The 13,173-nt window shown below is 38.1% G+C and overlaps 1 protein-coding gene and 1 long non-coding RNA gene across 2 annotated transcripts in view; one reads left to right on the plus strand and one right to left on the minus strand.

The window, feature by feature from the left end:
• LOC143442465 (uncharacterized) overlaps positions 1-13,173 on the plus strand; it is a 71,381-nt gene that overhangs the window by 3,139 nt on the left and 55,069 nt on the right. The gene's annotated exons all lie outside the window — the stretch shown is intronic.
• Positions 4,012-7,995, minus strand: Ccdc179 (coiled-coil domain containing 179). The gene is made up of 4 exons (XM_034491251.2): positions 7,903-7,995; positions 7,119-7,163; positions 5,754-5,858; positions 4,012-4,162 (listed from the first exon to the last, which is right to left on the minus strand). The coding sequence occupies exons 1-4, from the start codon at positions 7,945-7,947 to the stop codon at positions 4,154-4,156; spliced, it is 204 nt and encodes a 67-aa protein (XP_034347142.1). The 5' UTR covers positions 7,948-7,995; the 3' UTR covers positions 4,012-4,153.

The following is a 13,173-nucleotide window of genomic DNA, read 5'->3' on the forward strand; positions in this document are numbered from 1 at the left end:
GAGGACTGCCTGATTTGGTCTCAGTAGGAAAAGATGCACCTTATCCTTGAGAAACTTGAGGTCCCAGGAAAGGGGGAGGTCTGGAGGGGGAGCATCCCCTTGGAAGCAGGGGGGAGGAAGAATGGGATGAAGAACTGTGGGAGGGGGGACTAGGAGGGTGGGCAACAGCTAGAATGTAAATAAATAAAAATAATTTTTAAAACTGTGTTACATAAAATGGAGAAAATGCTGTTTGCAAAGTATTTCTATTCTTAACCCTTTCATTCCCTTGAGATGAAAGCTGTTCACAGGAGTATTCCATGATAGTTTTATGGTAGAAAACTTGGCGAAGCTTTCTGTGAATTGGATATGCTTATCATCTAGGAAAATACTGATGTTCCCGAATAGAAGCTGGTTAGGTCTTCTAGCAGCCTGTGAGCTAATACGGGGCTCTCCTTACTTGTGACACAAGCCCATTATATGCCCAGTGTCCTCTTTGACACAGCTGCTTCATTCTCTGTGTTGCTTAGTTTTGTCAACTTCACATGAGCTAGAGACATCTTAAAAGAGGTAGCTGTAATTGAGAAAATGCTTACATCGGAGTGACTTTAGGCATGTCTGTAGGGTATTCTCTTGACTGATGATTGATATGAGACCCTAGACCACTGTATGTGGTGCTACCCCTAGATACATGGCCCTGGGTGTTTATAAAACCAGACTGAGAACGCCACGAGGAGCAAGTCGGTAAGCAGCACTCCTCCATGGCCTCTCATTCAGTTCAGATCCCCAGTTTCCTGCTTTGTGTTCCTGTTCTGACTTCCTCAGTCCTAGAGTGTAACCTGAATGTTATAAGCTGAAATAAACGTTTCCTTCTCAAGTTGTTTTGGGTCATGTGTTTATCACAGCAATAGCAAACAGACTAGGACATTTGCCCAACTTTGAGAGTAGATAAAACTTGCATTTGATGTTGTTTGCTGTTCTTAGCTTAAGAAAGTCGGCTTTAGAAATAGGTTTTATTAATCTTTTCTGTAGGAGAAAATGCAGGCATCACCTGGCAGTCAGCTTACCTGGCACACTGAGCTTCTAAATAAGAAGCATGGCACATTATGCTCTTGATATTCCCAAAAGTCAGAAGACTGAATTCTGAAGAAGCATTGAATAGCAGATAACTGGCCTGTTGACCAGTCTGTACTCTTCCTGGCTCCTTATTATGTGTTTCTTCTCTATAGAGAGGTATTAGCACTCACTGTCTACTCTGAGGTACTGTACTGAGCACTCAGTGGATAGGCTTCCACTGTGTAAGTAGTTGTTCACGTGCATTAAAGCAGATACTATTCTCTGTCTCTGAAGTGGTTCATCTCCACATCCATTACAAACTCTGTTGGTGGATTGCAACCCGCGGGAGCGTCTCGCCAGCAAGAACGCACGCGGGCACTGGATCCTTCTGCAGCAAGCGTTTATTGTATCATGAAGAGGTAGACAAAAAACCCCAAACAGTGCCCGCTTAAATAGCCCTTAAGGCGGAGTGTACATACTTGATTGGCTGCTCGCTTGTTACTCATATAATGCCCCGGGGTTGGGTCGTGAATTTGGCGTGCTCCTAGCCTTTGCGCCTGCGCACAGAACCTATCCGCCAAGATCATCAGCGGATGTGGGCGCCATCCTGCAATAGCGATTATTCGTAAGCCCGAGTGCGGCTCTCTACAGTGGATGTCTCAGAAATGACTGCAATAGCACTTTTTAGTTATACAAATCAGTTTTTTATGACCTATAAACATTAGCATACTCATACTGAGCAGTGCATTTCATTGTGGCTATTCTATATATATGTGAGATAGATATATATATATATATCTATCTCACATATATATATGTGTGAGATAGATATATATATCTATCTCACACATATATATATATCTCACACATATAGATATATCTATATATATGTATCACATATATATAGAATATATATGAATATATATGTATAGAATATATATGTATATATATGTATACATATATATGTATAGAATATATCTATATATGTATCACATATATATAGAATATATATATATATACTTTGTATATATATATACACACAAAATATATATATATATATATATATATATATATTGTTCTCATCTATCCCTGCACCCTCAGTCTTTATCTTTGCTTTACTTTGGATAATTTCTGAAGCTTTATTTGTGGTATCTTTGATTTCACTAGCTTATGGGTTTGCCCCTGTGCTAATTTCTTTTAGTAAAATTTTAAATTTCAATTATTGCTTAATTCTATCAGTTCTGCTTATTTTTTAGATACCTTTTATTTCTCTTGTGTCCATATTCCATGCTTCTCACTTAATTCTTAAGTGTACATAGGTAATGCATTTTAAAAATGCTTAAATTTTATCTAATCTATTTCTTTTCATGTTTGTGTCTATGAGACTCCATTTCCCCATGTCCTGCACAACCCTGTGTTACACTGTGCACCTGATCAGATTTCCTTACCAGCTATTGAATGTGGTGTTTCATATCTGGAATTTGAAGTCTTTCTTTTGAGTGTTACTTTTTGCTCTAATGGGCAGTTATACGTGAATAAGTCTGGCTACAGGAGCCCATCTTGCTCATAATTTCACTTAAAATAAGCATTTGTTATTAACAGTCAACCATGGTCTACAAAATTCTTGTTTTAAGAGGGAATGGTTACAACCATAACATTATCACAAACACTGTTGTAATAAAACATTATATTGTTTTATTATGTTGTAATAAAAATATTATTAGTTGTGGTGGTTAATCTTTCTCGAATTTACGAGTTCGGCTTATCATATATGTGTGTGGACAGAGAAAAGCATAGACTTTGTACCCTCAGTACCAAGTGCACGTCCAGATGTCTGCTGAGATCTTGCAGTGCCTCTGAAGTAGTAAGGGGGATGGTGAGTTCCAAACTTCATGTTAAGCTTCCAAGACCTGGTCTTGGAGAGCTGCTTATTTGGGAGGAATTTACTGCTATCATTTAACTCCTCTATTGCTAGCTACCCTGTATGATCAACAAGGACTACGAATACTGGCTCATAGGTAAGTGTTGAACTCACAATTAGTCTGCCCTCTAGAGACTGACCTTCATCAAGAACACGGAGTAAAGGAAAACTGTTGAGCTGCACCCTGCACATGTGTGGTTACGTGGTTATGAAGCACTCAGGTCAACTAGTAGAAGACTCTAGTTGCCTGCCTACTTGTCACTCTGTGGAGTTGGTCCCTACAACACCAGCTAAATCAGTCTACCTGGATACTTATTCTTTTCCTCAATGTGCCCAAAACCTCAGAAAGTTTCTGAATTCTGCTCAGGCTCTGTGTCCTGTAGTATAGTTTGGAACCTTCTTCTATGCAATTTTCTTCTTGATTGATCAAGTTTACTTCTCATGCCTTGAAAACACAAGTTGTACTGTGAATATTGTTCAATTTCTAGAAAATAACTTTTAAATAGTTTATCCTGTTTTCTGGCTGTTTTTTTTTTCCAGACTCTAGTAACCATCATTTCTCATAGTTCTGTATAGTTTTAAAAGCAGAATTCTTAGTATCTCACTTTGCATATCAGTTTTTAGACTGCAAATAACTGACCAGTTGCATTGCTCACATGTATTGAACAGTTGCCAACTATTTTAGAAAACAACCATTTCACTTTCAAGTTGGAAATTACTTTCATATCACTATACCAGACACAGCTACTATTTATTTTACATGTGAACATAGAATTGCATTTTGGTATTGGGCTTTAAGTGGCAATTTTGTTTATATTACCCGTTATTTGCAGTATCAACCTAAATCTTTGTGACTCTAGATGGGGTTGTTATCCTATTATTCTCCCATTATCAAATCATAGCTCCCAATATCTAAATAAGCCACACATTCAATTGCAAAAATTTAAGCACAATATATTTTCAAAATGTTTGCATATTATTTAAGATACCAGTTTACCACAGAATAAAAACAGTGATGAGACATGGTACCTAATACAATTCAGATGCCTGGATGTTAGTGCAAGCTCAGTGTTTATTTTGCAGAATGGCCACACATTCCTTTATTTTTCAGATGAAGTCAAGCCATGACCTGTTGGTCAATGTCAGAAGTCCACATATTTTGGTCCGGAGCGTTGTTTCTTCTACAGGACTCCAGGCTTAGGTCCACTATGAAGAAGTAGAACACACAATTGAAAATAAAATGCAATTGAAATTCATGTAAGAAAAATTCATACGAGCTATCAATTATCTCCCTCTCAGGACTGAGACCTTCCTTTCCAAACAGTATTACATACATCAGCCCTTAATGTCAACAAAGACATCCTGCAGTATATCTATCATACAGTCACTGCAGTCACTATATACATCCAGAAAATGAGGTAGTTTTCATTGGTAAAAGCGAGCTGGACCAGTGAGATGGCTCACTTGCTGACAAGCCTGACATTTTGAGTTTGATTCCTGTGACACACAATGATGGAAGGAGAGAAGCAACAGGGTTATGTATTTATACTTTGGCATATGCATCTTCATCCAAAGACATACACTCCACAGTAAACAAACCAATATGAGTTCTACATTTAAACTGGTTTATCAAGGAATAAACATGTGGAGGAACCTTGCCTGCACATTTCTACGTGAAAGGAACAATCTCTTCTGAGAGCTTCATGCTGGGTGATTTCTGCAATGTGACAACTTGCTATGGACAATAGATAGAAGTGGTGAGATGTCAGAGTATTCCTCGGTTTTGAGGAAAGAACGGCCATGCTAGGTGGAATACAGAAAACATTATAGTATATGTGAAGTGCATGAAACTGATAAAATAGCTAAAAATTTATATATGAAACAATCATTGTTTGAAAACAGCCAGGGCTCAGCAGTCAGCAGAAAGCAGAATAGATTAAAAAAAAAATTGATTTTCAACCAGAAGAAAAGTAATTCTGACATTGGAGGAGAGTGACAGCTGTTTCAGATAACCAAAAGACTGTCAAGTCAGAAGGCCATCGGACTTCTGCTGAGCCACAGAATGTGCAGTTTAATGCTGCTGTAAGAGGCTCTTGTATGATAGACTGCATTGTAAAAGCATTTGCATTCTAATAAAAATGTATCAAGGGCCAGAGATAGCTCAGAGTTAACAGTTCTAGCTCTTAGATTTTTAGTACCCTTGTCAAGTGGCTCACCACCACCTGTAAGCCCATGGTTACAGGGGGCATGTGACAGCCTTTCCTGGGCCTCTGTGGGGATTTAGACACACATAGCATAAGATATATTAAAAGTAAATATATATGTGAATGTATACATATATAAAAATATGTAAATGTATAAATATACACATACAGCATACTTATACATGCATATGCATATTAAATATATATATATTTATATTTATATTTATATTTATATATATATACTAAGTTACAATTAGTGTAGAGAATTTTCTGAGATTTGAAGTGTTCAATTATAGGCTAAATAATTAATTTTAGAAAATTTTGTAACTCATTTTTAAAATAATGGAGTCAAAGATTTAAATGAGTAAGCTGGACATAACAACAGACAATATGACTTCAAAGATCAAACTCCTTGTCCTTATAAGGAGACAGTTTCTATGCAAATCTAAACAATGGGAATTTGGTGAGAGAAATTTTCAGGGGTCTCTCAAGACTGGCATGCCAAATTCTTCCAGAGAAAATGAAAGCACAATCAGATGCATTAAAAAGGAGGGTGCAAACACTGTTGATTTCTGTGAGAGACACACACTTACCAAGATTCCTGGATCTGGAATTGGGCTAGGCCTTGCGAACCTTTTCTCCAATTTTCTCTTCTCTTTCCTTATGTTTTGCATGTAGTGGATACGGTTTTCCATAGACTTAAGGAAAATTGTAAAACAGCAAAACAAATAGAACCTCTTAGAACATATAAAGCCAACATGTGATTCATTTGGGCTTGTGTCAATTAAAATGATAAGAGCAATGCGTAGACTACTTAGCTAGTAGAATGGAGGTAGGGGGAAAATCACAAAGCAAACCCCCAAACTATTTCTTTTCATACTGCTGTTTGTAGGTGGAGAAGAACCACACTATGGCATCATAGCCCCCTTCCAGGGGGCTTCTTTATTTTTGATTCCCACATCAATAGCATGCATGTTTCTATAAACCCTAGCTAATGCTCACACATTTTCAATTTTATTTTTAAGTATAATTTTATTTAAAATGTTCAGAGGGTTTTTTTCTATATAGAAATAAAATGGGTCCATTATTTAGTCTTATTACATGTCTTATTTCATATATAGCTTTTTATGTCACCATTGTATGGCATATATGAATACCAGAGGCCCAAGGAATGAAAGCTTCATGCTGTAAAGACATGCCACACAGTGTAGAGAGACAACTTCTGGGGTGTGGGGAGTGAGTATGATGCTCTGTACACAATGAGGCAGTCCTCAGATTAATGAAGAGCTTGTTTTCCCCATGGTCCAAACATCCCCCTCCTGTGTAAGTAAGCAGAAGAACTTCTTGTGCATGGGAAGGAGACCTATACTCAAATGCTCACAGTGCCACTGTCCATTAAAGAACAATGTTGTATTAACCCAGTGTAGCAAACAAGAAAAAAAATTATGAAGTATGCTTTGTCCCATGATTAATTAATTAATCAACAGTGAAAATAAGGGAACTACAATTATATACAGCATTCAAGACTAAGGAACCAACATTTGTGACCATGATTTATGACATTCAAAATCAAGGAATTGTCAGCAATTCACTTAAAGAGGCACACATATTGGGGGAAAGTGGATGGAAAATGGTATTTGAAATAAAATGTGTATGTTTTTTGAGAGATACTGGGAGGTAAAATGGGGAGGTAGCCTGTAGGTGGATTTGGAAACACAGTGTTTCAAAGTCTTAAGTATAAAATCTGTTTTATTACTCTATTTTATAATTTATATATATGCTGCAAATGTTATATATGTGTGTGATATACATATATATGATGTATGTATCCAACATAATCAAGACCTACTATAGTAGTCTCAGGCTCCCAGATGTATGAGGGATGCATTGAAGAAGTGTCTGTTGAATGATCATCACACACTCATGCATAAGTTAAAAACAGTTGAAATGAAATTTACCTGCCTGGTAGGAATATCTGAAGGATGGTGCCTTCGTGGTCCTTCCTACATAATAAGTAAGAACACACACAAAGTCAAGGTAATGCAGAAAGGAAAGCCCCTCTCTTTAAAATGTTACAGCCATCATTGCAGGCAAGAAGCAGGGCAAGAGAAAGTGCAAACAAACATAATTGAAAGAAGATGGAGAGCGGGCTCTGAGTCACATTACAGGGGGCAGGCAGAGTGTTGGGTTCATCCCAGAAAAAAAAGAGGTACAAAAACTGAAAAAGTGTCACAATTCAGTTGACAAGTTGATTTCCAGATGCTAATCGGTGTCCATGCAGAAGTAGGTGTAGTTTTTAATGTGGCTCCCAAATCCAGGCAACTGGAACAATTGAAGTCATGGCTGTTCCTTTATCAGTCCCAACTCTCCGGCTCATAAAGGGGCTCGTAAATACTTCTCTTCCCAACTTTAATCCAACTTGAAAGTAAATCTCTACTCTATGTTTAGCATCTAGTGCTTGACTGAGCCTATAGTCCTCATTTCTGCAGTTCCTACCCAGACCTCTAGGGTGGGACAGTGTTCCAATCAACAAAATTAATAGATCAGGTCCAACTGGAGCAAGCACTGTGGTCCTTTTTCCTCCTCAGTGGTCTCCTAGTGATCCTATCAGCCTAGGATCTTGTCTGTTCACTCAAGATTTCTAAATCCCAGTCCCCAAGATGGAACCTTGCATGACTGGAGCTGACTGCATGGGGCTGCAAGCCCAGGGTAGAATACAGTTAAAGACCTCAGAGGACTCACTGGGTAGACTTGTGCAGGCTCCTCATCCCTAACTCGAAGGCACATGCTGCAGAGCTCTAAGGTGTTCTAGGTACCTACTGCCTAAAGTGCCACTCATGTCCCTCAGGCTCTGACCCACCCTACCATCACAATTCTCTTTATTTTCTCAGCTTGAGCCCCGCCCTTTGTCTATCTTCAGTGTCCAGGAGGCTGAGACACAGCTGGCTTTCTACAAACCCTCAGGCTGCTGAACTTTCCTGTATACTATGCCACACACTCTAAAGCCACACACACACACACACACACACACACACACACACACACACACTACCTGCCTGTTTTGTGGGAGAGCCCCTGGTTAGTGCATCTAACTCAGAATCCTTGTTTGTCTCTTCAGTCTCTCTGCTGTTCTGATTCTAAACACATTATTCTCATTTATTTTCATCCTAATTTCTGGCTGGACCAGCCCAACTCTCTACCTTCCTACCCCCTGGAACTTTCAGTGGGAAATGGGCAGAAATTGGGGCAGGGATTGACTATGGCTGTGTTATACTCAGCGTTTCTGCTAAGGCAAGTCAGAAAAGCTTTGCATTTCTGTCTTGATAGGCATTTCCCATTTATGCTAAGTAGAATTCTCCCTGAACTGTTCATTCTCATTTGCTTTTTAATTGACATGATAAACATCATCTGGTGGTATGAATGAAAATGACCCCCATAGGTGGTCAGGTGTATCATGGGTATTCTGTACTTTTTGACTAATATCCACTTATCAGTGAGTACATATCATGCATGGCCTTTGGGTCTTTGTTACCTCACTCAGTATGATTTTTTTTCTATTTCCATTTGCCTGAATAATTCATGATGTCCTCATTTTTAATAGCTGAATAGTATTCCATTGTGTAAATGAACCATACTGTCTGTGTTAATTCTTCAGTTGAGGGACATCTGGGTTGCTTCCAGTTCCTGGCTATTATGAATAAGGCTTCTATGAACATAGTGAAGCACACATACTTTTAGTATGCTAAAGCATCTTGTGGGTATATGCCCAGGAGTGGTATAGCTGGGTCTTCAGATGGAACTATTTATTTTTTAATTTTTGAAGAACTGCTGGATTGATTTCCAGAGTGGTTGTGCCAGTTTGCAATCCCACCAGCAATGGAGGAGTGTTCCTCTTTCTCCACATTCTCTCCTGCATGTACTGTCCCTTGAGTTTTTTGATCTTAGCCATTCTGATTGGTGTAAGGTGGAATCTCAGAGTTATTTTAATTTGCATTTTCCTGATGACTAAGGATGTTGAACATTTTTTAAGTGCTTATCAGCCATTTGATATTTCTCTGTTGAGAATTCTGTTTAGCTCTGTACCTCATTTTTTAATTGGATTATTTGATCTTTTGGAGTCTAACTTCTTGAGTTCTGTATATATTTTAGATATTAGCTCTCTATCAGATGTACGGTTAGTGAAGATCTTTTCCCAATCTGTAGATTGCTGTTATGTTCTATTGACAGTGTCCTTTGCCTTAATGAAGCTTTTTAGTTTCTTGGGTGGAGTTATCTTCCTTGTGTTAGAATTTTCCTTCTAGTATCTTCTGTAAGGCTGGATTAGTAGAAAGATATTTAAATTTGGTTTTGCCATATAATATCTTGGTTTTTCAGTCTATGGTAATTGAGTTTTGCTGGTTATATAGTTGTCTGATCCAGTGTCTGTGGTCTCTTTGGGTCTGCATGACATCTTTCCAGGATCTTCTGGCTTTTAGAATCTCTGTTGAGAAGTCAGGTGTCATTTTGGTAGGTCTGCCTTTATATGTTACTTGGCCTTTTTTCCCTTACTGCTTTTAATTTTCGTTCTTTATTCTGTACATTTAGTGTTTTGATTATTTTGTGGCTGGAGGATTTTCTCTTCTGGTACAATCTATTTGGTGTTATGTAGGTTTCCTGTACATTTGTGGCCATTTCTTTCTTTCTTTAGGATAAGGAAGTTCTCTTTTGTGATTTTTGTTTAAGGTGCTTTCTGGCCCTTTTAACTGGGAATCTTCACACTCTTCCATTCCTATCATTCTTAGGTTTGGTATTTTCATTTTGTTCCAAATTTCCTGGGTTAGGAACATTTTACACTTTGCATTGTTTTTGACTGATATATCAGTTTCTTCTTTCTTTTATCTCTTCTATTCTGTTGGTGATACTTGCATCTGTTGTTCCTGTTCTCCTTCTTAGGTTTCCCTTCTCTAGGGTTGCCTCCATTTATGTTTTTTTTTATTGCTTCTATCTATTTCAATTTTTAGATCTTGACTGTTTTGTTCAATTACAATTTGTTTGATTGTACTTTCCAGTATTTCTTTAAGGGATTTATTTGTTTTCTCTTTAAGGACTTCTATCTCTTTGCCTGTGATTTTCTGTATTTTTTTAAGGGAGTTATTTACACCTTCCCTATTGGCCTCTTTTATCTTTACAAGATGGGATTTTAGGTCAGAATCTTGCTATTCAGGTGTGTTAAGGAATACAGGGCTTGCTGTGGTAGGAGAACTGGGTTTGATGGTGTCAAATTAAAAGAGGCTTCTGTTGCTTTTGTTCCTGTCCTTGCCTTTCACCATCTGGTTATCTCTGGTGTTAACTGGCCTGGTTGTCTGTGATTGGAGCAGACATACTGGGATGCAGGTAAAACTGTGTGACCTAGTTTAGAGCAGGGCTCTCAGGAGGCAGGCAGTGCTGTCTCTGCTTAGAGCAGACCTCCTATCTCCCTGGTTAGAGCAGGCTGCCTGTGTCCCTGGTTAGAGTATTCCTCCTGTGTTTCTGGTTAGGGTCAACCTCCTGGGAGACAGACAGGCTGTGGGGTCAGAGGGGAGGGAGGCAGGCACACCAATTTACCATGGGTGCAGGTGAAAGTACAGACCAGAAAGGCAATGGGGCTTCAACAGAGTGGGATAGATCCCACATCTGCTAGGTTCTGTGGGGGTCCCAACAGGCATGGGTATTGGGGCAGGATTCTCACCTGTTTCCCTGGTTAAGGCAAACCTCCTTGGTGACAGGAATGCCTAATTACTTTTAAATTTTATGCCGTGTGTTGTTTTAAAGTTTCCCTGATGAACAGAACTATAAGAATAAGTCCCATGTAAAGTAATACCAGCAGAAGAATGGCTTTGTGGGTGTATATTCTGTGAGTTGCAGTGGGACTTGTGTAAGTAAAGGTTTAGTGCTTTGTTAATGTAATCTTTTATAGAAATTGTTTTTCCCCATGCTGGGGAGCATACACAGGACATTCCATGTGCTTGGCAAGGACTTCACTACTAATGAAGCTGTAATTTAAACACAGCTTCTTGATTTTTTTTGTACAATTATCAGTGAATTCTTATTTTACACTAGACTTATATGGGAGGTTGGCAGTTTTCAATTCACTCTACAAACCCCTTAAGAAATGGCCTATGTATCCAGGTATTCATTTTTATATTTCTACCAATTATTGGCATGTAACATTGGTGAATATATTAAATATCTTTTAATTACAATATAATTTATCATGTAATGACTGCGTGATGTAATTTTCTGTTTTCTTTAGCTATAGTTAATTATGGAATCTAGGTTACAAAAGTTTTAACTGATTTTTATTAATTGTACCTGTTCTGACATTTCTTATTATTCTATCCTATCAGCAATGTGTATGTGTGTGTGTAGTGTTTCTTGTATATACTTTTTAATGTGGATATTTCCATATATGAATATGCTTATGTATTCACACAAGTGTTGGAGGACAGATGTAATGTCTAACATATTTTGATAAAAACTCTCTCACTGATCATGCAGCTTACTGATTCTTGGCTAGTTTCTGGAATCTGGCTGTCTCCACTTCCCTAGCATGCACTGTCATACCCAGCTTCTTATATGGGTTCTAGGATCTGAACTCAGGTTTCTATGCTTTCATAGCAAGACATATTACCCCCTGAGCGCTCTCCTTAGTCTAGAGTATGTTTCAGTTTTTTCTCCCAGATTACATGCTGTCTAGTCAACATGGCATGTCTTCTCCAAATTTGTGGTGAAAGTCTTCAGGGAACTGAGATGGAGGAGATAACATTCTTTGGAGTACAGCACAGAGAGCATCCTTTACCTTGATCATGCCTAGTTTTCACATCCATTCTGTTAGCCTGTGTCTTTTTTGGAAATGGAGTCCATTGAGGTTGAGAGATATTAATGACCAATGATTGCTAATTCCAGTGATTTTGATGTTGTTGCTATTGGTGGTGGTTTTGTGTGTGTGTGTGTGTGTGTGTGTGTGTGTGAGTGTGCGCACATGCACACAGCACACTTCCCTTCTTTTGGTTTTGCTTGTGTGAAATTATTTATTTCCTGTGTTTTCTTGGGTGAAGTTACCCTTCTTGGGTTGGAGTTTTCCTTCTAGTATCATCTGTAGTGCTGTATTTGCCGACAGACAGATATTGTTTAAATTTAGTTTTGTCATGGAATATCTTGGTTTCTCTACCTGTGGTGATCAAATGTTTTGCTGGGTATAATATTCTGGGCTGCCATCTTTGGTCTCTGAGAAACTGCAAGCCATTTTCCCAAGCCCTTTTGGTTTTCAGAGTCTCTGTTGAGAAGTTGGGTATAATTCTGATAGGTCTGCCTTTATATGTTACTTGGCTCTTTTCCCCTTTCAGCCTTTAATATTCCTTCTGGTAAAGCAACTAGAGTTGTGGGAACTTAATGATGATTATTAGTTTGGCTTTGGTTGAATTGTTCATTTGGTTACACACTGAGCCAAATTTGCAATCTGTCAGTAGTCATTATGTTCCACCATTTCATCCTTCACACAACAGACTATTTTCAAATTCCCTGTTGAAACCTAGTCCTTTTTTATGCTACACACCATGATAAAGATTGTTACCTAATGTCACTGTAACTTTGTAGATAATTTATATGAATTCTACACTTAATGTTACACACAAAATCATCAAGAAAATGCAAAAGAATGGGATGGAAGCAAGAGTTTTGTTGGATTTCTCTAAATTTTCCTGTTTACTTACAGGGATGATTTGAAGGTAAAGACAGACCACAGGTGGCTGGATTAATTAAAGTGGTAATTAACCTTGTGCAGGAAAACTATTTTTATTTTCATAACATAACATGCATTTTATGATGATTTTTAGCAATAAAATTATTGTTAAAATCAAAGCAAATGTAGAATTAACAGAGAATCAGGGGAGTCTGTAAATGTTGAGTTTTTCATTTTGCATGCGGTATGACTTCAGTGGTTAAATGTGTGGGGTGTATTTATTATGCAGTAAGCACTGGGGACTAGTGAGGGGT

Source organism: Arvicanthis niloticus, chromosome 1 (assembly GCF_011762505.2).
Source record: "Arvicanthis niloticus isolate mArvNil1 chromosome 1, mArvNil1.pat.X, whole genome shotgun sequence".
Taxonomy (NCBI): Eukaryota; Metazoa; Chordata; class Mammalia; order Rodentia; family Muridae; genus Arvicanthis; species Arvicanthis niloticus.